At 46.8% G+C, this 23,587-nt stretch overlaps 1 protein-coding gene across 1 annotated transcript; it reads right to left on the bottom strand.

The window, feature by feature from the left end:
• Positions 1-14,125: 14,125 nt before the first annotated feature.
• On the bottom strand, positions 14,126-15,672 carry LOC123169107 (AAA-ATPase At3g28580-like). The gene has a single exon (XM_044586950.1). The coding sequence runs from the start codon at positions 15,630-15,632 to the stop codon at positions 14,169-14,171; it is 1,464 nt and encodes a 487-aa protein (XP_044442885.1). The 5' UTR covers positions 15,633-15,672; the 3' UTR covers positions 14,126-14,168.
• Between the last annotated feature and the right edge of the window lie 7,915 nt (positions 15,673-23,587).

Here is a 23,587-nt window from a genome sequence, read left to right as displayed (position 1 = left end):
GGCCCAGAGATACCTCTCCGTCACACGGAGTGACAAATCCCAGTCTCGATCCGTGCCAACCCAACAGACACTTTCAGAGATACCCGTAGTGTACCTTTATAGTCACCCAGTTACGTTGTGACGTTTGGTGCACCCAAAGCACTCCTACGGTATCCGGGAGTTGCACGATCTCATGGTCTAAGGAAAAGATACTTGACATTGGAAAAGCTCTAGCAAACGAAACTACACGATCTTTTATGCTATGCTTAGGATTGGGTCTTGTCCATCACATCATTCTCCTAATGATGTGATCCCGTTATCAATGACATCCAATGTCCATAGTCAGGAAACCATGACTATCTGTTGATCAACGAGCTAGTCAACTAGAGGCTTACTAGGGACACGTTGTGGTCTATGTATTCACACATGTATTACGATTTCCGGATAACACAATTATAGCATGAACAATAGACAATTATCATGAACAAAGAAATATAATAATAACCATTTATTATTGCCTCTAGGGCATATTTCCAACAGTCTCCCACTTGCACTAGAGTCAATAATCTAGTTACATTGTGATGAATCGAACACCCATTGCGTCCTGGTGTTGATCATGTTTTGCCCTAGGGAGAGGTTTAGTCAACGGATCTGCTACATTCAGGTCTGTATGTACTTTACAAATATCTATGTCTCCATTTCGAACACTTTCACGAATGGAGTTGAAGCGTTGGTTGATATGCCTGGTCTTCCTGTGAAACCTGGGCTCCTTCGCAAGGGCAATAGCTCCAGTGTTGTCACAGAAGAGAGTCATCGGGCCCGACGCATTGGGAATCACCCCTAGGTCGGTAATGAACTCCTTCATCCAGACTGCTTCCTGTGCTGCCTCAGAGGCCGCCATGTACTCCGCTTCACATGTAGATCCCGCCACGACGCTTTGCTTGCAACTGCACCAGCTTACTGCTCCTCCATTCAAAATATACACGTATCCGGTTTGTGACTTCGAGTCATCCAGATCTGTGTCGAAGCTAGCGTCGACGTAACCCTTTATGATGAGCTCTTCGTCACCTCCATAAACGAGAAACATATCCTTAGTCCTCTTCAGGTACTTCAGGATATTCTTGACCGCTGTCCAGTGTTCCATGCCGGGATTACTTTGATACCTTCCTACCAAACTTACGGCAAGGTTTACATCAGGTCTGGTACACAGCATGGCATACATAATAGACCCTATGGCCGAGGCATAGGGGATGACACTCATCTTTTCTCTATCTTCTGCCGTGGTCGGGCATTGAGCCGTGCTCAATTGCACACCTTGCAATACTGGCAAGAACCCCTTCTTGGACTGATCCATATTGAACTTCTTCAATATCTTGTCAAGGTATGTACTCTGTGAAAGACCAATGAGGCGTCTTGATCTATCTCTATAGATCTTGATGCCTAATATATAAGCAGCTTCTCCAAGGTCCTTCATTGAAAAACACTTATTCAAATAGGCCTTTATACTTTCCAAGAATTCTATATCATTTCCCATCAATAGTATGTCATCCACATATAATATGAGAAATGCTACAGAGCTCCCACTCACTTTCTTGTAAACACAGGCTTCTCCATAAGTCTGTGTAAACCCAAACGCTTTGATCATCTCATCAAAGCGAATGTTCCAACTCCGAGATGCTTGCACCAGCCCATAGATTGAGCGCTGGAGCTTACATACTTTGTTAGCATTCTTAGGATCGACAAAACCTTCCGGCTGCATCATATACAACTCTTCCTTAAGGAACCGTTAAGGAATGCCGTTTTGACGTCCATCTGCCATATCTCATAATCATAGTATGCGGCAATTGCTAACATGATTCGGACGGACTTCAGCTTCGCTACGGGTGAGAAAGTCTCATCGTAGTCAACCCCTTGAACTTGTCGATAACCCTTAGCTGTCGAGCCTTATAGATGGTCACATTACCATCCGCGTCTGTCTTCTTCTTAAAGATCCATTTATTTTCTATGGCTCGCCGATCATCGGGCAAGTCAGTCAAAGTCCATACTTCGTTTTCATACATGGATCCTATCTCGGATTTCATGGCTTCTAGCCATTTGTCGGAATCCGGGCCCGCCATCGCTTCTTCATAGTTCGAAGGTTCACCGTTGTCTAACAACATGATTTCCAGGACAGGGTTGCCATACCACTCTGGTGCGGAACGTGTCCTTGTGGACCTTCGAAGTTCAGTAGTAACTTGATCCGAAGCTTCATGATCATCATCATTAACTTCCTCCCCAGTCGGTGTAGGCACCACAGGAACATCTTCCCGTGCTGCGCTACTTTCCGGTACGGAAGGGGTGACTATCACCTCATCAAGTTCCACTTTCCTCCCACTCAATTCTTTCGAGAGAAACTCCTTCTCCAGAAAGGACCCGTTCTTGGCAACGAAGATCTTGCCTTCGGATCTGAGGTAGAAGGTATACCCAATAGTTTCCTTAGGGTATCCTATGAAGGCGCATTTCTCCGACTTGGGTTCGAGCTTTTCAGGTTGAAGTTTCTTGACATAAGCATCGCATCCCCAAACTTTTAGAAACGACTTCATACGGTGTCGTCTCAACGGATTTCGACGGAGCCCTATTTAAAGTGAATGCGGCAGTCTCCAAAGCATAGCCCCAAAATGAGAGCGGTAAATCGGTAAGAGAAATCATAGATCGCACCATATCTAATAGAGTGCGATTACAACGTTCGGGCACACCGTTTCGCTGAGGTGTTCCAGGCGGCGTGAGTTGTGAAAGGATTCCACATTTCCTTAAGTGTGTACCAAACTTGTGACTTAAATATTCTCCACCACGATCTGATCGTAAAAATTTTATTTTTCTGTCACGTTGATTCTCAACCTCACTCTGAAATTCCTTGAACTTTTCAAAGGTTTCAGACTTGTGTTTCATTAGGTAGACATACCCATATCTACTTAAGTCATCAGTGAGAGTGAGAACATAACGATATCCTCCGCGAGCCTCAACACTCATTGGACCGCACACATCGGTATGTATGATTTCCAATAAGTTGGTTGCTCGCTCCAATGTTCCGGAGAACGGAGTCTTGGTCATCTTACCCATGAGGCATGGTTCGCACGTGTCAAATGATTCATAATCAAGAGACTCCAAAAGTCCATCTGCATGGAGCTTCTTCATGCGCTTGACACCAATGTGACCAAGGCGGCAGTGCCACAAGTATGTGGGACTATCGTTATCAACTTTACATCTTTTGGTATTCACACTATGAATATGTGTAACATCACGTTCGAGATTCATCAAGAATAAACCATTAACCAGCGGGGCATGACCATAAAACATATCTCTCATATAAATAGAACAACCATTATTCCCGGATTTAAATGAGTAGCCATCTCGAATTAAACGAGATCCAGATACAATGTTCATGCTCAAAGCTGGCACTAAATAACAATTATTGAGGTTTAAAACTAATCCCGTAGGTAGATGCAGAGGTAGCGTGCCGACGGCGATCACATCGACCTTGGAACCATTCCCGACGCGCATCGTCACCTCGTCCTTTGCCAGTCTCCGTTTATTCCGCAGTTCCTGTTTTGAGTTACAAATGTGAGCAACCGCACCGGTATCAAATACCCAGGAGCTACTACGAGTACTGGTAAGGTACACATCAATTACATGTATATCACATATACCTTTGGTGTTGCCGGCCTTCTTGTCCGCTAAGTATTTGGGGCAGTTCCGCTTCCAGTGACCACTTCCCTTGCAATAAAAGCACTCAGTTTCAGGCTTGGGTCCATTCTTCGACTTCTTCCCAGTAACTGGCTTACCGGGCGCGGCAACTCCCTTGCCGTCCTTCTTGAAGTTCTTCTTACCCTTGCCCTTCTTGAACTTAGTGGTTTTATTCACCATCAACACTTGATGTTCTTTTCTGATCTCCACCTCCGCTGATTTCAGCATTGAATATACCTCAGGAATGGTCTTTTCCATCCCTTGCATATTGAAGTTCATCACAAAGCTCTTGTAGCTTGGTGGAAGCAACTGAAGGATTCTGTCAATGACCGCGTCATCTGGGAGATTAACTCCCAGCTGAGACAGGCGGTTGTGCAACCCAGACATTCTGAGTATGTGCTCACTAACAGAACTATTCTCCTCCATTTTACAGCTGAAGAACTTGTCGGAGACTTCATATCTCTCGACCCGGGCATGAGCTTGGAAAACCATTTTCAGCTCCTCGAACATCTCATATGCTCCATGTTTCTCAAAACGCTTTTGGAGACCCGGTTCTAGGCTGTAAAGCATGCCGCACTAAACGAGGGAGTAATCATCAGCACGCTGCTGCCAAGCGTTCATAACGTCTTGGTTCTCTGGGATTGGTGCTTCACCTAGCGGTGCTTCTAAGACATAATCTTTCTTGGCTGCTATGAGGATGATCCTCAGGTTCCGGACCCAGTCCGTATAGTTGCTGCCATCATCTTTCAGCTTGGTTTTCTCTACGAACGCGTTGAAATTGAGGACAACGTGGGCCATTTGATCTACAAGACATAGTGTAAAGATTTTAGACTAAGTTCATGATAATTAAGTTCATATAATCAAATTATTTAATGAACTCCCACTCAGATAGACATCCCTCTAGTCATCTAAGTGAAACATGATCCGAGTTAACTAGGCCGTGTCCGATCATCACGTGAGACGGACTAGTCAAGATCGGTGAACATCTCCATGTTGATCGTATCTTCTATACGACTCATGCTCGACCTTTCGGTCCTCCGTGTTCCGAGGCCATGTCTGTACATGCTAGGCTCGTCAAGTCAACCTAAGTGTATTGCGTGTGTTCCGAGGCCATGTCTGTACATGCTAGGCTCGTCAACACCCGTTGTATTCGAACGTTAGAATCTATCACACCCGATCATCACGTGGTGCTTCGAAACAACGAACCTTCGCAACGGTGCACAGTTAGGGGGAACACTTTTCTTGAAATTATCATAAGGGATCATCTTACTTACTACCGTCGTTCTAAGCAAATAAGATGCAAAACATGATAAACATCACATGCAATCAAATAGTGACATGATATGGCCAATATCATTATGCTCCTTTGATCTCCATCTTCGGGGCACCATGATCATCTTCGTCACCGGCATGACACCATGATCTCCATCATTGTGTCTTCATGAAGTCGTCACACCAACGATTACTTCTACTTCTATGGCTAACGCGTTTAGCAACAAAGTAAAGTAATTTACATGGCGTTATTCAATGACACGCAGGTCATACAAAATAATAAAGACAACTCCTATGGCTCCTGCCGGTTGTCATACTCATCGACATGCAAGTCGTGATTCCTATTACAAGAATATGATCAATCTCATACATCACATATATCATTCATCACATCTTCTGGCCATATCACATCACATAGCACATGCTGCAAAAACAAGTTAGACGTCCTCTAATTGTAGTTGCAAGTTTTTACGTGGTTTGTAGGTTTCTAGCAAGAACGTTTCTTACCTACGTATGACCACAATGTGATTTGCCAATTTCTATTTACCCTTCATAAGGACCCTTTTCATCGAATCCGTTCCGACTAAAGTAGGAGAGACAGACACCCGCTAGCCACCTTATGCAACCAGTGCATGTCAGTCGGTGGAACCTGTCTCACGTAAGCGTACGTGTAAGGTCGGTCCGGGCCGCTTCATCCCACAATGCCGCCGAAACAAGATAAGACTAGTAGCGGCAAGAAGAATTGGCAACATCAACGCCCACAACTACTTTGTGTTCTACTCGTGCATAGTAACTACGCATAGGCCTGGCTCATGATGCCACTGTTGGGAATCGTAGCATAATTTTAAAATTTTCCTACGCTCACAAGATCCATCTATGGATTATACTAGCAACGAGGGGAAAGGAGTGCATCTACATACCCTTGTAGATCGCGAGCGGAAGCGTTCCAATGAACGTTGTTGACGGAGTCGTACTCGCCGTGATTCAAATCACCGATGACCGAGTGCCGAACGGACGGCACCTCCGCGTTCAACACACGTACGGTGCAGCGACGTCTCATCCTTCTTGATCCAGCAAGGGGGAAGGAGAGGTTGATGGAGATCCAGCAGCACGACGGCGTGGTGGTGGATGTAGCGGGATCTCGGCAGGGCTTCGCCGAGCGTCTGCGAGAGGGAGAGGTGTAGCAGGGGAGGAGGGAGGCGCCCAAGGCTGTAATACTACTGCCCTCCCTCCCCCCTTTATATAGGCCCCCTGGGAGGGGGGCGCCGGCCAGAACCCATCTGGATGGGGGGGCGGCGGCCAGGCGGGTAACTTACCCCCCAAGTCAAGTGGGGCGCCCCCCCACCCTAGGGTTTCCAACCCTAGGCGCAGGGGGAGGCCCATGGGGGGCTCCCCAGCCCACTATGGGCTGGTTCCCTTCCCACTTCAGCCCATGGGGCCCTCCGGGACAGGTGGCCCCACCCGGTGGACCCCCGGGACCCTTCCGGTGGTCCCGGTACAATACCGATAACCCCCGAAACTTTCCCGGTGGCCGAAACTGGACTTCCTATATATAATTCTTCACCTCCGGACCATTCCGGAACTCCTCGTGACGTCCGGGATCTCATTCGGGACTCCGAACAACTTTCGGGTTTCCGCATACTCATATCTCTACAACCCTAGCGTCACCGAACCTTAAGTGTGTAGACCCTACGGGTTCGGGAGACATGCAGACATGACCGAGACGCCTCTCCGGTCAATAACCAACAGCGGGATCTGGATACCCATGTTGGCTCCCACACGTTCCACGATGATCTCATCGGATGAACCACGATTTCGAGGATTCAATCAATCCCGTATACAATTCCCTTTGTCAATCGGTATGTTACTTGCCCGAGATTCGATCGTCGGTATCCCAATACCTTGTTCAATCTCGTTACCGGCAAGTCTCTTTACTCGTACCGCAATGCATGATCCCGTGACTAACGCCTTAGTAACATTGAGCTCATTATGATGATGCATTACCGAGTGGGCCCAGAGATACCTCTCCGTCACACGGAGTGACAAATCCCAGTCTCGATCCGTGCCAACCCAACAGACACTTTCAGAGATACCCGTAGTGTACCTTTATAGTCACCCAGTTACGTTGTGACGTTTGGTGCACCCAAAGCACTCCTACGGTATCCGGGAGTTGCACGATCTCATGGTCTAAGGAAAAGATACTTGACATTGGAAAAGCTCTAGCAAACGAAACTACACGATCTTTTATGCTATGCTTAGGATTGGGTCTTGTCCATCACATCATTCTCCTAATGATGTGATCCCGTTATCAATGACATCCAATGTCCATAGTCAGGAAACCATGACTATCTGTTGATCAACGAGCTAGTCAACTAGAGGCTTACTAGGGACACGTTGTGGTCTATGTATTCACACATGTATTACGATTTCCGGATAACACAATTATAGCATGAACAATAGACAATTATCATGAACAAAGAAATATAATAATAACCATTTATTATTGCCTCTAGGGCATATTTCCAACACAATCCTCCATCATGGCAGCTGAGAAAGTTCTCCTGAAGGTCAATTTTATATTTGTGCCATCCCAGGTTTCAGCTACAGTCACGCCTTGTTGATGACAGATAGTGTACAGGGGCCAAAACTGTACTAACAAACCAAATATCCTCCCAAAGTCTAATTTTGGTACCATCCCCTATTTGCCATCTATATCCAAACTTCAGAGCTTTAGCCGCCCACATAACACCTTGCCAAAATTTGGAGGTATTTTGGGTGCTAGAAGCAAAGATGTTTGGGCTCCTTTTAATGTACTTACTATCAACTATATCTCTCCAGATTTTCCCCCCATCCTGGGTGTACCTTCTCACCCAGGTGCCCAAGAGGCACAGGTTTACATTCTTGATGTTTGGGATACCTAGACCACCATATTCTTTCTTCATACAAACTAGATGCCAGTTAGCAAGGTGTAACTTCCTGTTCCCCTCAAAGTCACTCCATAGGCAGTGAGCCAGTTGACTATTGACCAAGTCAAGTGCCCATCTAGGAAATTTAAAGAAAGAGAGCAGGTATACCGGGATACTTGCAATGCAGGATTTAATCAAGACAATCCTGGCAGAATAGGAGAGCAGTTTGCCCCTCCACCCTGCCATTCTCTTGAGGATTTTATCAATAAGAGGTTGTATGTCCTCTCTTCTAAGCTTGTCGTAATGAAGTGGGATACCTAGGTATTTTATGGGGAATGCCCATGATGTATTGGAAGGCAATCTCTCCTTCAGAGAGTCCTAATGGTATGATTTCACTCTTAGAGTAGTTAATCTTCATACCAAAAACGTCCTCAAAGCAAGTTAGAATAGTTTTGAGCTTAGCTGCTTTTTCTATATCATTATCTAGGAAGAGGATAGTGTCATGTGCATATTGCAAGCAGATGACCCCCCCCCCCCCGGGATGAGATCAGAGCACAAGCCTTTCACTAGGTCATGTGATGCAGCTTTAATTAGCATTCTGGTCAGTACATCAATGACAAGATTAAACAACAAAGGGGGGCAGGGTCTCCCTGTCTAAGCCCTTTACTAGTAGTAAAGAAGTTCCCTTCTACTCCATTAATTTTCACACCAATCGAACCTAGTTGAGTAATTTGTTTTATCCAATTAATCCATCTAGGGCCAAAGTTCCTCTTTTCCAGCACCTCATACAAGAAGTCTAGATTAACTTTGTCAAAGGCTTTCTCATAATCGAGTTTAATCATACAGGGCGAAATCCAAGCCATAGTATATTTTTCATTCAAGGCTATAGACCTGCAGTATGGAACTCTTTTTTATAGGTACATATGTAAGAGATACATAAGAAAGAGCAGATTTACCTGAGAAACAGTACGCAGAGTAGCAAGGAGGGGTCTGAAACTGCAGAGAGGGAAGTTGAAACTGCATGTGGCTGCAAGCCCAAAAGTCGAAATGGATTCACGAGCCAGAATACCATGTCTACTTCAGCTGGAAATGGATACAATGATGCTAACCTATGGATCCACGAGCAAGACAACCAGGCCAACATGAGTTACAATCTTATCGAAGTCACCAACACAAATGATACTGAAAATAAATCAAACACAATAGTCTGAACCCAATGATGCTAACTTATGGAAGCCATAGCCCAGTCATAACACATGACGAAACTATATATAGGAGCACCGGCGGCAGATCATAGAAGCAACTTTGATAGATTAAGAAACACTTATAAACCTACTGCTACCTAGAGACAGAGATAGAGCGGAGCGGGTGAGGCTGCTGGTGCCGCCCGACGACCTCTAGCCTATCTGCTTGTTGGATATGGCTCTCGACAACAGTGTCTGATGGCACCCGACTAATGCTAGCCAAACCTACACACATGGGCTACACTAACCAATGTAATTAATTAATGGCAATAGTAAATACAAAAGACTTTCATTACTTAAACTGAATGTGTTTAAAGCCTCTATCTGATTTAGCAAAAGCAAGAGACCATCTAAGGATGACCTGCTACACTGGAAGCAAACTAAGGATGACCTGCTCCCAAGATCCATAGCAAAGCTCATATTCATAAAGGAAATGGACTACTAATACCTGCATTAATATGCACCAAAGTTTATATAATGTCCAAAATGAGAAACTAATTTCATAAATGGTAAACACTTATGAGTGAAACTTAAATAGTCCATCCAATGATTCTTAAGAGCAATCAACTTCTGGCATTTAAATCCTAACTAATCAGGGCAATCATTCTTAACAGCAACCCACAACTACAAAACCAAGAAAAAACCTAGTGATCCTAACAGGCATGAATGAATAGCAAAAGGGGAACAGGACAGAGAGATACACACCATGGTCAACGACTTGCAGCTCCGACTTGTCGCTCAGCCGATGGACACGTCACCCAACGCTCACTACATACATGACTCTGTTGGTTCACTATATGGAGCAGCAGAAAAAAGGGGGTCAGAACTTTGTGTATGGACGTCTGTGAGACATGCACCTGGGATGTAGGACCTGAGCGCAGGCGCAACGCAAGCACGACGGTTGATGACCCCAATAGAGCAGCGGTGTGAGCCGTGACCTGCGCTTCTCCAGTCGACAGAGACGGCACCCATCAGCACTACCGTGCTCGACCACCACGCACATGCAATGAATCAAATGCTCAAATTCATTTAACTATTCACAAATTTCTCTATAATTTCAGGTCTAGAGTGCAAAATTTCAGAAAATAGGTTTTCCCCATTATTTAGAAGCAAGAGTATAAACCGAAAACTATTTAGAAGCAAGAGTATAAATCGAAAACTTGACTTGATAGCACAACCTGACATGTAAGTTCTAAGTACACATGGATTAAGACAGATGGCCAATTACCTGATAGATCTATTGTTGCGGTTATGTTGTTGTCCATCCAATAAAAAAGAAAAGGTATCCTTTCTTCTGTAGGAATCTGAGAGGCACACACAAGCTGTTCCAAGTTGTCCTGACCAAAGACATATTCAGTATAAGACCAAAAGAAGTAAACCAACAATCTTGGGACATCTAATCAAATGCATATGCAGAAAGACCTACTCTGGCTACCCTGCAACCAATTCGTCTCCTAGTACTGGATAGGAACAAAACCTTCATTGAGAAAGGACACAACCTCAGGCCAAATCGGTACTCCTTGACAGAAAAAAGTAGGTACCCAACAAGCTAAGAAGGCAACAAAAACTACTGTGCAGATACCTAGGACACATCTAGTTCTATCCATCCTCTCAATTCTAACCTATTCACGCACTTCAAATTTACTTGGTCAGTAAGCACGAGATGCACCATTTTAATCTATCAAAACACCTTCTAATTCACAGCATAAACACAACCTTAAAAAACTGAGTCAGGGGAGCACCAGGGTTACGGGATGTGGTCAAGAGAATCATGGGCTCGCGCAGCGTGGCACCGGCGTACTTATCATCTATGATACTCCTCGGCACTGACACCAACCAACCATGAGAAGCGCAACAAAAAAAATTAAAGAAATGGGAAGGTGGGGACGATGGATCCGACGAAACCTGCACGGTCTTGGTCGCCGAGGTCGATCTCGCGGCGGAGGGCGAGCCCCTCGTTGCGAAGCTTGGTGGGGATAGGCTTGCCCTTCCCGAGCACCTCCTGGATGCGGCACCTCTTCTCGTAGTGCTGACACTCCTTCCCCTTGAGGCTCTTCCGGTAGAGGTACTCCTGACGCAGCCGCGTGTTCCAACGGGCGGGGCGGATGTGTGGCGGAAGGGGAGGAGGCAGAGGGGTGACGGCGAGACGGGACGCGAGAAGGGGAAGATGTGTTGCGGGAGGGGAGGAGGACGCGGCGGCGGCGGCGCCTGCAGGGTAGTGGCAAGCGGAGGGGAGATGGGGACGCGAAAACAGGCGGCGGCGGCAAGGGAGTGGGAAGCGGAGGGGAGACGGGGAAGGGAGAGAGAGAAGTGAGAGATGAGGACCGAACCCTAGCTCGTCGACCGATTGGGGAAGGAGCAACAAATCGTGGAGACCCAAGTGGCGACGCCCCACGTGAAATCTCACTTTTGCCCTCGACAGGGTAGGGAAATATCAGGCGGTGGCATGGGATATTTACCCGCCCGTACGCACGCCGGGACACACATGCCACAGTCACAGCCACAGTCGCTGACAAATGGGGCCCACAAGCTAGCGACCCCACACGTCAGCGAGACAAGGTCGAAGCCGCGGAGTGAGCGAGGCCGGGGAAAAACGGTAACTATTCATTCCTATAGTGCTACTCTCAGATCCGACGGTAGAGCACGTTCGATGGCATGATCCGACGGCCAAAACGCCATCAAGCAAACGCAACGAACGGCCGGATTCGACTGAGCTCTGAGGAGGCTTGTAGGAGCATCCTTCTTTTATTTCTGGATAGTATGCCGTGACCACCGATTTACGCACAGATAGAATCAGACATCCATCTGAAAGGATGACCCGCTTTTGAACAATTGTCTGTCACACAAAACGGCTGTGCAGACCACCATAAAATGTTCGACTTCATCACCCTGGTCTTCTGTGGTTGTGATGGCGTATTTGGGTGCAGGTGGTGGTGTGACTGTACATGCATATTATTTCGGTGTTATAAAATGGGTCTTGGTGGAGTTGTTCCTACATTTGGTTATACTACTAATATACATATGAATAATTTTCACTGTGTGCACCTATCTAGGCTCATCATCTTGGGCAACAACTCCTCGTCCTCATCTTCTAAGAAAATTTCCCTTTAGAAGGCTCCCAACACTCGTCACTACCACGTTGTTGGACCGACCCACTTCACCAAAAATTGTAGGCGAGCACTAATAAAAAAAAAGAAAAACAATACATAGCATTTGCATCCAAACTCTCCCCATATGTACGGACAAAAAATAGCACCTACAATTTTTTTTAGGGGATAGCACCTCCAATGGAGGCATATAAAACCATATTTCTCTAGACTGTCGGAGCGGCACACGTCCGGATAGCACTGCCACGACAGGCCGAACTGCCGGAACAAGTTTTTATGGATTGATTAGAGATGCTCTTACTTCAACTATAAAGGTTGTGTATTGGTGCAATTTCCTCATTTATTTTTTTGCGAATATTAATTTATTGTCACCATTTTATTCACTGTTTGATATATATTGTGAATGAAAGATCGATGTAGCTGCTTTTTTCAAAAAGGAGGTTAAACCCACTGCCCCTGCATCCAAGGATGCACACATCCATCCTTTTTTTAATAATGTTCAATAGAGTCTGACAAAGTAAATACATGGTGCAATCTAAAGTCATCTACAACCTTTATGATTGATGTAAGAGCATCGCTCCAGAATGTCGGTGGCGTCGACCATCATCCTTCCATCAGTGTTGGCTCTCTACCCACTGCCTCTCCGACCCCGTCCATCGACAAGCCATGCCGGCTCCAAAGCTTGCGTTTTTCGTCAGCAACAGGTGCAGCCCCACCCCCTTCCGAGGTAGCAGTCGACAAGCAAGTTCTCTTCGACATCTTCAGATCCTGATCTGGCGACTTTGGGATTGCTCAAACTCAGGCCAGGCGAAATCCACGCTCGGCTTATCGATGCTGGCAGCGGCGACACTCGCGAGTGTCGTTTCCCTTTCTTGAGGCACTGCCTTGGCCTTGATATGCGCCCCTCGTCGAGCAGCAGAGAAACCCTAGGTCCGGTTCTTTGGATTGGACGGCGGCATCACGACGTCGTTCCCCTTCTTGAAGGCGCTATCTTGCTAGCTCGTTGTGTCCCGATGTTGGACTTGAAGATGTTTGACGTCCTGCGTATTTGGTTTGCTCCTCTAGTTTTAGTTTTGGTGGGTTTAGTTGTGTTTCATCCTGTTCAGGCTAAGCACCCCGTCTCTCTCTGTCCCGGGCACCATGCTCATGTCTCCTTGCATTCATGTCATGTGTTGTACCTATAATTGTACTCATTACGCAAGCTTTACGTATTCGCGAAAAAAGCAATCTAAAGTCATCTTCCTGACGATCTCTACCGCTACACCTATAAGTTTGATGATGTGTCACGACCTCGCACCAACGCACACCATCTAAACCGATGGCCTCACCAAGCCGCCCCACAGCGAGCCGAGAGCACAAATCGGTCTAACAGACCCTCAGCACGCACCGAATGCGCATGCTCTAGACTCCACCGTCGTAATCTTCCGCCATCCCATATTCGGAGGGATCAACGCATTGACCTTGCCAGTACCAACTGCCATCGACGCTAGACAACGTCACCAGCCTACACGCGTCCATCGCCGAGACTACACTGCACGCCGCCGCCAAGACCCGCCATCTTCGATGCGGTAGATGCAACACCGCTCCCCCTCTTAGCACCTTCAGACAGCACCTGCTCCAAAATAATGCCCCCACGGGGAGAACGACACCGAAGGCACCGTTATCATCCGATCTAGGAGACCCAGATCAAGGGCTTGCCCTAGAGCGGCCGGAGCGAGGTAACGACGATGCCTTCAACAAGGAAACGACGTCTAAAACACCGCTATCGTCTGTCATGACCGAAATCGGCACGATTTTCACCGGCAATCGAGCCACTCCGAACCAGCCGCTGGCTTTTACCATGGTGTTGAAAACTTGCATATATATATTGATACCAAGGAGGAAAATGTTACACGGGGACAAACATCACCAAGAAATAGGCCGGTATGACAGTCATCTCAAAGTTTCACGGCGGCCGGAGCCGTCACTGATTCCCTCCTGGCTTTCTTCAGGGTCTCAACTAAACCTGCCAAGGAAGTGTCGGCGTCCATACGTGCCACGTCACTGGACGACATATCGGAGTCGTCCCTCCTCCTCTTTTTGCATTTGGGCATGAGGTTATGTGCCACGTCAGCGGGTGACGTGTCGGTGTCGTCGAGCAGCTGCTGAATTTCGTCGAACAAGACGTGGTCTTGTACCTTGAGGTAGTTCTTGGCGAGCACCTTGAAGGCCCCAAAACGGCAGTAGGACATCTCGATGTGCATGTCCATCCTCCCGCGGCGGGTCAGCGCTGGGTCGAGCATGTCGACGCGGTTGGTGGTGAAGACGATGACCCGCTCGCCGCCGCTCGCCGACCACAGCCCGTCCACGAAGCTGAGCAGACCGGAGAGCGTCACCTTGCTGCCGTCATCTTTGTTGGGGTCCAGCGGGTCGCAGCAGCTGCCGCCGGCGCCCTTCTTGTCGGCGACCTTGCGGTTTCCGGCGAGGTCGACCTCGATGGCGTCGATGTCCTCGATGACGATGATGGACTTGCCCTTGGTCTCGATGAAGAGCTTCCGGAGCTCGGCGTTGTTCTTGACGGACGTGAGGTCAAGGTCGTAGACGTCGTACTTGAGCTTGTTGGCCATGGCCGAGATCAGCGTTGACTTGCCCGTGCCCGGGGGCCCGTGCAGCAGGTACCCGCGCTTCCACGCCTTGCCCACGTCTGAGTAGTACTGCTTGCCGTCCATGAACGCCTCCAGATCGTCGATGATCTCCTTCTTCTGGTCGGGGTCCATGGCGAGCTTCTCGAATGTCGCCGGGTGCTCGAATGGCACGTGGCACCAGGTGCTCCTGTTCCCCGGCCGGTGGTTCGTGAACAGCCGCCTCTCCCTGGCCATGGTGGCGATGAGATGGCGGCCCTTCTCCAGCGCGCCCGGCAGGTAGTCGTCGAGCATGACACGGCGGTGGCGCTTGTGGAACACTGCCCGGAACAGCCGGGGCTCCGTGTCGGCGGGGAAGAGGCTGACGACGGGGCTCGGGCTCCTGTAGCTGGGGCCCTTGTTGGACGCGTACCACCAGACGCGCGCGCCTTGGTGGTCGTCGGTGACGTGCACGTCGTCGTCCAGGGTGATCTCCGGGAGCTTGCCGTCCTTCCCCAGCTCGGCCTTGAGCCTGCGGGCGCCGCCAGCGCATTTGTGGGTGAGGTAGGCGGAGATGTCGTCGAAGAGCTCGTTCCGGCGGAACTGCTCGTCGCTCTGCTCGGAGATGGTGACCTGGACGTAGGGGTTGAAGTAGGCGGCGACGAGCGGCGTCCACTTGGTGATGAAGTGCCTCAGCTCGTCGTGGATGTAGTCCGGCAACTTGGAGCAGGACCACACGGTGACGACGGTCATGGCCGTCCCGACCCCGACCCACGGCCACTTACCGGCCGGAGCTGCCATGTATGTACACCCTCCCCGACAGGGTTCTTCTTAAGCTCAATTAAACCGTTGGCTAAATGGCATGAAATTGTTCTCGGTCGCGATCGACTTATAAAGCAACCGCAGAGTGGACGATACAAAATGGTCGCGTCAGTAACTCAAGCGAAAATACTTGAGTTAGAGTATACACATATACGGCTGATGACACAGCGGATGGTTCCGGGGAAGCAACGAGGATATGTCGCCGCAGTATCGTGGAATTAATTAGACGACAAGTTGCTATCCATGATGATGAGCCTAGATAGGGGCACGAACTGAAAATTATTCATAGGTAAATTAATAGTTTAACCAAATGTAGGAACAAGTCCATCAGGATTTTTCTCAGAACATACAGTCACACCAACGGGTGCGCACGCACCAACGCACACCATCGCGGCATCTATTGAGGGCCACAATATGAAAGACCGACAAAACCACCGCATCTTGTTGAAAGAATGATCCACCTTAAAGCATCTACCTCCGGGCGCTTCAAACGAGCCTCAAACATCCGGACTGACTGGCACCCCTCATATCCAGTTAAAATATGGGGCGGACATGGGTGTCCGGGCGTGCCCGGGCACGCCCGCCACGTCGGATTCGACAGCCTGACCCCACCACAAATTGCATCAAATCCACCTCTCAGGTCTGCCGGATCCATTTGCTCTCTCCTCTCTTCTTCCTCCTCCGCGCCGTCCGTCTCGCAGCTCCGCCGTCGCGCGCACTCCGCAGCCGTTCCTAGCCTCTGCGCCGCCAGCTCCGGCAGAGCAGTCCTCTGTCGCGTGGGATGTCATCGCCGGCCCGGACGCCACCGTAGTACGTCATCGCCTGCCCAATCCTACTTTCCCGGATGATACATGATTTTGTCGCCGTTTTCGCATGCGGAAACCATTGTTTTTGCGTATTGTGGAGGGAGTGGAGGCATACGACGACTACTTCAAGCTCACAAGGGATTGCTGTGGACAACTCTCTTTCTATGCCAAGCAGAAGTGCACGGCTGCTCTGAGGATGCTTGCACTTGATACTGCTGCAGATGTCATTGGTGAGATGGTTAGGATGGGGGAGAGCACGTGTGTGAAGACTACTGTCAAGTTTGCCCGCGCCGTGGTAGAGGTGTTTGGATCTGAGTATCTCAGAGAACCAAAATGCGCAGGGCACGAATAAGTTGTTGGCTATTGGAGAGGCGAGGGGGTTTCCAAGAATGCTCGGATCAATTGATTGCATGTATTAGCAGTGGAAAAACTGACGCAAAGGTTTGCGGGGAATGTATCAAGGTCACACCAAAGAGGCCACCATCATACTAGAAGCGGTGGCATCACATGACTTATGGATTTGGCATACTTTCTTTGGAATGCCGGGTTCTCACAATGACATCAACGTGCTTCAATGATCTCCGGTGTTCAAGAGGCTTTGCAAATGGGGAATCACCGCCGTGCAACTACAACATGTGATACTATCTTGCCGATGGTATCTATCCTCAGTGGGCGGTGTTTGTAGACCATATCCGAACCACATGGCAATAAACAGAGCCACTTTGCAACAATACAAGAAGCGGATAGGAAGGATGTGGAGAGGGCATTTGGTGTGCTTCAAGCTCGTTGGGGAATTGTGCATGGCGCTGCAATGATGTGAAAATCAAAAACTTTGTGGCAGCTGATGGCATGTTGTGTTATTTTGCACAATATGATTGTCGAGGATGAGAGTAACGGTGTAGTCCAAACAAATGATCTTGAAGCACTTGGAGACAAATTGGAATCCCGGAAGATCAAGATGCAGCTTAGCATATGAACTTTTTGCAGATGCATCAGAACCTTCGAGGTCATCAGGTGCACACACAGCTACTCAATGATCTTGTGGAGCAAATGTGGACCCACAATTGAAACCAAGGAGCTAAATTTTGAGTTGTGCACTTAAAATAAATTTTATGTAAACACTATCTATGCTCGGTACCAACATTTGTTATTAACGTGCGACATTGGTTTGTATGATCGACGTGCATGAATTTGCATGGTTTTGAGAGTCCGGATTTGAGATATGTGGATGCCGGAAGCGAAATATGAGGGGCCGTCCGGATGCGTTCGCGGGCGTGCCCGGGCGCGTCCGCGGACGTATAGGGGGTCGGATTTGCCAGGTCTGGCTGTAGATGCTCTTAGAACATCTCGAACAGATGCCTTGAAAGTCATATTTCAGAAGAAAGCGGGATTGATCTTCATGGTGAGGAGAGCTACGCTCGTGTTCCCCAATGCACGTGTGTTTTGCATTCTCCTCGTGGCCACCGGCTTCCCGGCGGAGTTCGTCCACCCCATTTGCATCCCCGCTGCTTTCCTCGGTTTTGGGAAGATCTTAGAGATCGACCCTCTGGTCCCCTCCGGTCGCGAGCTCGCGACAGTCAGGGTGGTTGCACTAATGGAGCGACCCCGTGATGTCCCCTATGATGTGTGGCCATGGGGAGGGCGCTGGGCCTCGAGGGTGGTCACCATCATACCGGTTCGTTTTTTGGGACAAGGCGGACACCTTCTTCCGTTGCTCACCACAACCCCCCTTCGCTCACAAAAGCGTGCAATTCCCCTCCATGCTAGGCTCCCCCTAGGAGGCGGCCCTGCCCTTGCGGAGCACCGCAACATTGGGCCCGGCGCCGGGTTGCAGCTTTTGTCGCCGTCGGTCGCAACTCCTCGTGCAAGCGATCGCAACTTTGCACAGCATTGATCGCATCTCTCCCAGTATGGGTGGTGGCAGCACCGCACCCCGTCGGCCCGCGGTGTTGGCATCTGCTGCTCGTACACCAACATTGTTGCAGTTCACGACACCGCCACCTTCCACAACCATGATAGGGGGGACAGAGCTCCCAAGAGCGCTTAACCTCAACTGGTAGTAGCCCTCGCAATCCCTTGCAACCGGGAATAGTGCCTCTCGCGACAGGCGGTTGTGCATCGGGGAGACTGACTCGGGGTTCCGGCAGCCGGCTCCGGCGAGATGTTGAGCGTGGAGTGACAAAGATGCGGGAGGGGGAAAGAGCTATGGTGTGCGACGCAGAAGTGAGTCAGCGGTGCAGGTGGAAATGCGTGAAGGGATAAGGTAGATCGAGGAGGGCGGGCGATATGGTGGGCCCCAATGCACATGTGGCCGTGTATAGGAGTTGCGCAAGCGAGCGACATGACGCAGTGCGGAGCGCCGGATCAACACGATTTCGACAATGCGCGCGCGGCTGGTCGCCGTGCTGGAATCATTTACCATTCAATAAAAAATAAACCGACATATAAAATGCCACTTTGTGATCCAATGTCCCTGACTTCATTCTTCATCACTATGTAAACGACCTTGCTATTATTTGATGAATAAAGTTCATATGATAAAAAAAACATGCAAATGAAATGTCGTGTGGTGTGTATCACCTATCCCATGCCATGGACAATGAAAGCCCAAACAAAGACTCGTTGAATCCGGTGGACAAAACGTAGTGTAATGCAGAGTAATCTGTTTTCATCGTCCTATCAGAAAGTTGTACTTCCTCAAACTTAAACCACGGCACTAATTTTAAAACAAAGGTAGTGTGTAAATATGTAGCATCCGCAAAAAGGTAAATGTTGTAGCAAAAAGAGGAAAAAGTCTATTTTAAACCCTGAATAGGTAGAGGTCAGGCGAAATGAAGCCCAACGTCCAAATCCCTTTCGTTTGCACCCTAATCTATTTGATCCCGGTCCAAATCAAACCTTGTGGTCGTTTTAGCCTAACAGGCGCTGACATGGCAATAGTCAACCAGGGTTCTGACTGGTGGGGCTGCTACCATTGACTGAGACCCTGTCTAAATGACACCGCCCCGTAGCTATCGAGCGAGTGGGGAATGAAACTAGGGTTCGTCCATGCGGTGAGAATATAGATCGGGGCGGAGGAGAAATCTGAGCGGGGTGGCGGTGGCTGGCGCCGGCGGTGGAGGGGGGGGGTGTCGTGGTCGTCGAGTGTTGCGCCTGCTCCCGGTTTCTATCGAGTTACGGGAAGGAGGGGAGAGGAATCGCGGTCGCCGGTGCGCTACCACGATAACCTAATGGCATACGAGCCTGCGAAGATGTGCCACAATGATCCTCCAAGGAAGGTCCCAAGATGGATCTCCTGGTGCCGGCACAACCCTGGCAGGAGGTACTATAGTTGCGTGGATGCTATGGTAAGAGTCAATTTTTCCCAATTTTTCTTCTCTCTAATTGTATTCTTCTCATATTTCTCCTCCGTGAAGTGATTTATTTTGGGATTCTTTTTGTGCATTTTAACGACATGCGGCTGATACATCTCCAACATATCTATAATTTTTGATTGTTCCATGCTATTATAGTATCAATCTTGGATGTTTATTATGCAATTATATATCATTTTTGGGACTAACCTATTAACCTAGTGCCCAGTGCCAGTTGCTAATTTTTTGCTTGTTTTTGGCTATTCAGCAAATCGGTACCAAACGGAGTCCAAACGCTACAAAACTTTTTGATGATTTTTTCTACACCAGAAGGGACCTTAGAAGCTTCGGGAGAAGACCTGAAGTGTCACGAGGCAGTGAAAAGTCCGCCAGGCACGCCGTCGGGGGCGCCCCAGGCTTGTGGGCCCTCGTGGCACCTCTTGACCTAATTCTAGCTTTATAAATTCCCAAATATTGCCAATAGATCAGAGAGCAACCAAAAACACTTTTTCCGCCGCCGCAAGTTTCTGTTCCTTTGAGGTCCCATCTGGAGGCCTTCTCCGATACTCTGTCGGAGGGGAATCGACCATGGAGGGCTTCTACATCATCATTGTATGATGCGTGAGTAGTTTACCACAGACCTACGGGTCCATAGCTAGTAGCTAGATGGCTTCTTCTCTCTCTCTCTTTGATCTTCAATAAAATGTTCTCCTCGATGCTCTTAGAGTTCTATTCGATGCAATCTTTTTTTGCGATGCGTTTGTTGGGATCCGATGAATTGTGGGTTTATGATCAGATTATTCATGAATATTATTTGAGTCTTTTCTGGATTCTTCTATGCATGAGTCTTTTCTGGATTCTTCTATTCTTTATCATATATTAAAATCCAAAAATACCTTGCTGCAATTTATTTAATTTAATTTTTATTTTGTGTTTTTTGTTTATCTATCTACCATTATCAGACTTGATCCTTGCAATTAACCGCCAAGGGATTGACAACCCCTTGTTTGCGTTGGGTGCAAGTATTTGTTCTTTTGTGTGTAGGTGTTGTTCATGAGGTCGTGTGTGGTTCTCCTACTAGATTGATAACCTTGATTCTTAACTGAGGGAAATACTTATCTCTACTGTACTGCATCATCCTCTCCTCTTCGAGGAAATCCCAACACAACTCAAAGGTAGCAGGAAGAAGTTCTCGCGCCGTTGCCGAGGAGACATCACCAAAACCTATCAAGTACCACACATAGACTTTCATCTCCTTGCATTTACATTATTTGCCATCCGCTTCTCGTTTTTATCTCCCCCACTTCTAAATCAATTTTACAAAAACAAAAAAATATTTTCCGTTTGCCTTTTTGCTCGTTTGGTTTTATTGTCTTCATGACAACACTCAAAAGAACAAAAAAGAAAAAAGAAAAATAAAGATGGATCCTCGTGTGCTTGCTAATCTTTTAAAAAAAATCCAATTATGATGAACCAATTGCTAGTGAGTTGAGTGCACTTGATTATCTTTGTGAAGTTTTGCTTGAAAATCGTGAATCTGAAAATTGTGATGAATTGTTAAAAAAAAGAAATTTATAAAGTGATTCATGATATCTCCTCGAATGAAATACATGATTGTAATGATGTTATTATAAATTGTATTAATTTCAATTGTGTTAATGATACGCAAAACTACAAGCTTGGGGATGATAATTTTTCTATGTCCACTACTTATTGTAATGATCATGATTGGGGTGATGCTTCTTATGATCTTGAAAATTTATTTAACCCTCATGATGAATATTACATTGATATTAATATTTACAATAATATTAAAAGTGGGTTTGGAAGAGAGTCACCTTTAGGTATTAATGATCCCACTATTTTGGAGTACAATCAATCTTATGATTTTCTGATAAAAGTGGGTTTGTAGAGTCATGACTTTAGTTGATGTTAATCCCACTATATTGGAAGATTATAAGACTTTTATGCATGTGGATCATGAAGAGAAAATTTTATATGATTGACATATTGTTGAATTTTATTATGATCCTACATTTAATTATTATAAGAGAGGAAAATATGGTTTTAGAAATTTTCATGTTATTAAATTACCTCTCGTTATGTTAAGACCGTCAATGTTTTATCATTTTCCCTTGCATACGCTAGATATTTCTTGTCTTGATAATTTGGTTACTTATAAAATGCCTATGCATAGGAAGTATGTTAGACTTAGATGTATTTTTCACATGCTACATGATGCTCTCTTTGTGTTTCAATTATTATCTTTCATGTGAGCATCAATAAAATCTCAAGCCTATCTTAACGGCTATAAATAAAGAGCTTGTTGGGAGAAAATCCAATAGTTATCATTTTCTGTTTTTTGGTGTGCACACAGTTATGCTACTATTATGGTTGTGTTTTTGTGTTTTAATTAGTGTTTGTGCCAAGTAAAGCCTTTGGGATGATTTGTTTGATAGTTCATAAGATGTCGTCTCAACGGATTTAGATGGTACCCTATTTAACGTGAATGCAGCTGTCTCTAATGCATAACCCCAAAACGATAGTGGTAGATCAGTAAGAGACATCATATATCGCACCATATCTAATAAAGTACGGTTACGATTTTCGGACACACCATTACACCGTGGTGTTCCAGGTGGCGTGAGTAGTGAAACTATTTCACATTGTTTTAACTGAAGGCCAAACTCGTAACTCAAATACTCTTCTCCACGATCAGATCGTAGAAACTTTATTTTCTTGTTACGATGATTTTCCGCTTCACTCTGAAATTATATGAACTTTTCAAATGTTTCAGACTTCTGTTTTATTAAGTAGATATACCCATATCTGCTCAAATCATCTGTGAAGGTCAGAAAATAATGATACCCGCTACGAGCCTCAATATTCATCGGACCACATACATCTGTATGTATGATTTCCAACAAATCTGTTGCTCTCTCCATAGTTCCGGAGAATGGCGTTTTAGTCATCTTGCCCATGAGGCACGGTTCGCAAGCATCAAGTGATTCATAATCAAGTGATTCCAAAATCCCATCAGTATGGAGTTTCTTCATGCGCTTTACACCAATATGACCTAAACGGCAGTGCCACAAATAAGTTGCACTATCATTATTAACTTTGCATCTTTTGGCTTCATTATTATGAATGTGTATCATTACGATCGAGATCCAACAAACCATTTTATTGGGTGTATGACCATAGAAGGTTTTATTCATGTAAACAGAACAACAATTATTCTCTAATTTAAATGAATAACCGTATTGCAACAAACATGATCAAATCATATTCATGCTCAACGCAAACACCAAATAACACTTATTTAGTTTCAACACTAATCCCGAAAGTACAGAGAGTGTGCGATGATGATCATATCAATCTTGGAACTACTTCCAACACACATCGTCACCTCGCCTTTTACTAGTCTCTGTTTATTCTGCAACTCCCGTTTCGAGTTACTACTCTTAGCAACTGAACCAGTATCAAATACCGAGGGGTTGCTATAAACACTAGTAAAGTACACATCAATAACATGTATATCCAATATACCTTTGTTCACTTTGCCATCCTTCTTATCTACCAAATAGTTGGGGTAGTTCCGCTTCCAGTGACCAGTCCCTTTGCAGTAGAAGCACTTAGTCTCAGGCTTAGGGCCAGACTTAGGCTTCTTCACTTGAGAAGCAACTTGCTTGCCGTTCTTCTTGAAGTTCCCCTTCTTTCCTTTGCCCTTTTCTTGAAACTAGTGGTCTCGTCAACCATCAACACTTGATGTTTT

The sequence above is a fragment of the Triticum aestivum genome, chromosome 7D, assembly GCF_018294505.1.
Source record: "Triticum aestivum cultivar Chinese Spring chromosome 7D, IWGSC CS RefSeq v2.1, whole genome shotgun sequence".
In the NCBI taxonomy this organism is placed as follows: domain Eukaryota; kingdom Viridiplantae; phylum Streptophyta; class Magnoliopsida; order Poales; family Poaceae; genus Triticum; species Triticum aestivum.
Note: the sequence above shows the minus strand (reverse complement) of the source record. Positions and strands in the feature narration are given on the sequence as shown.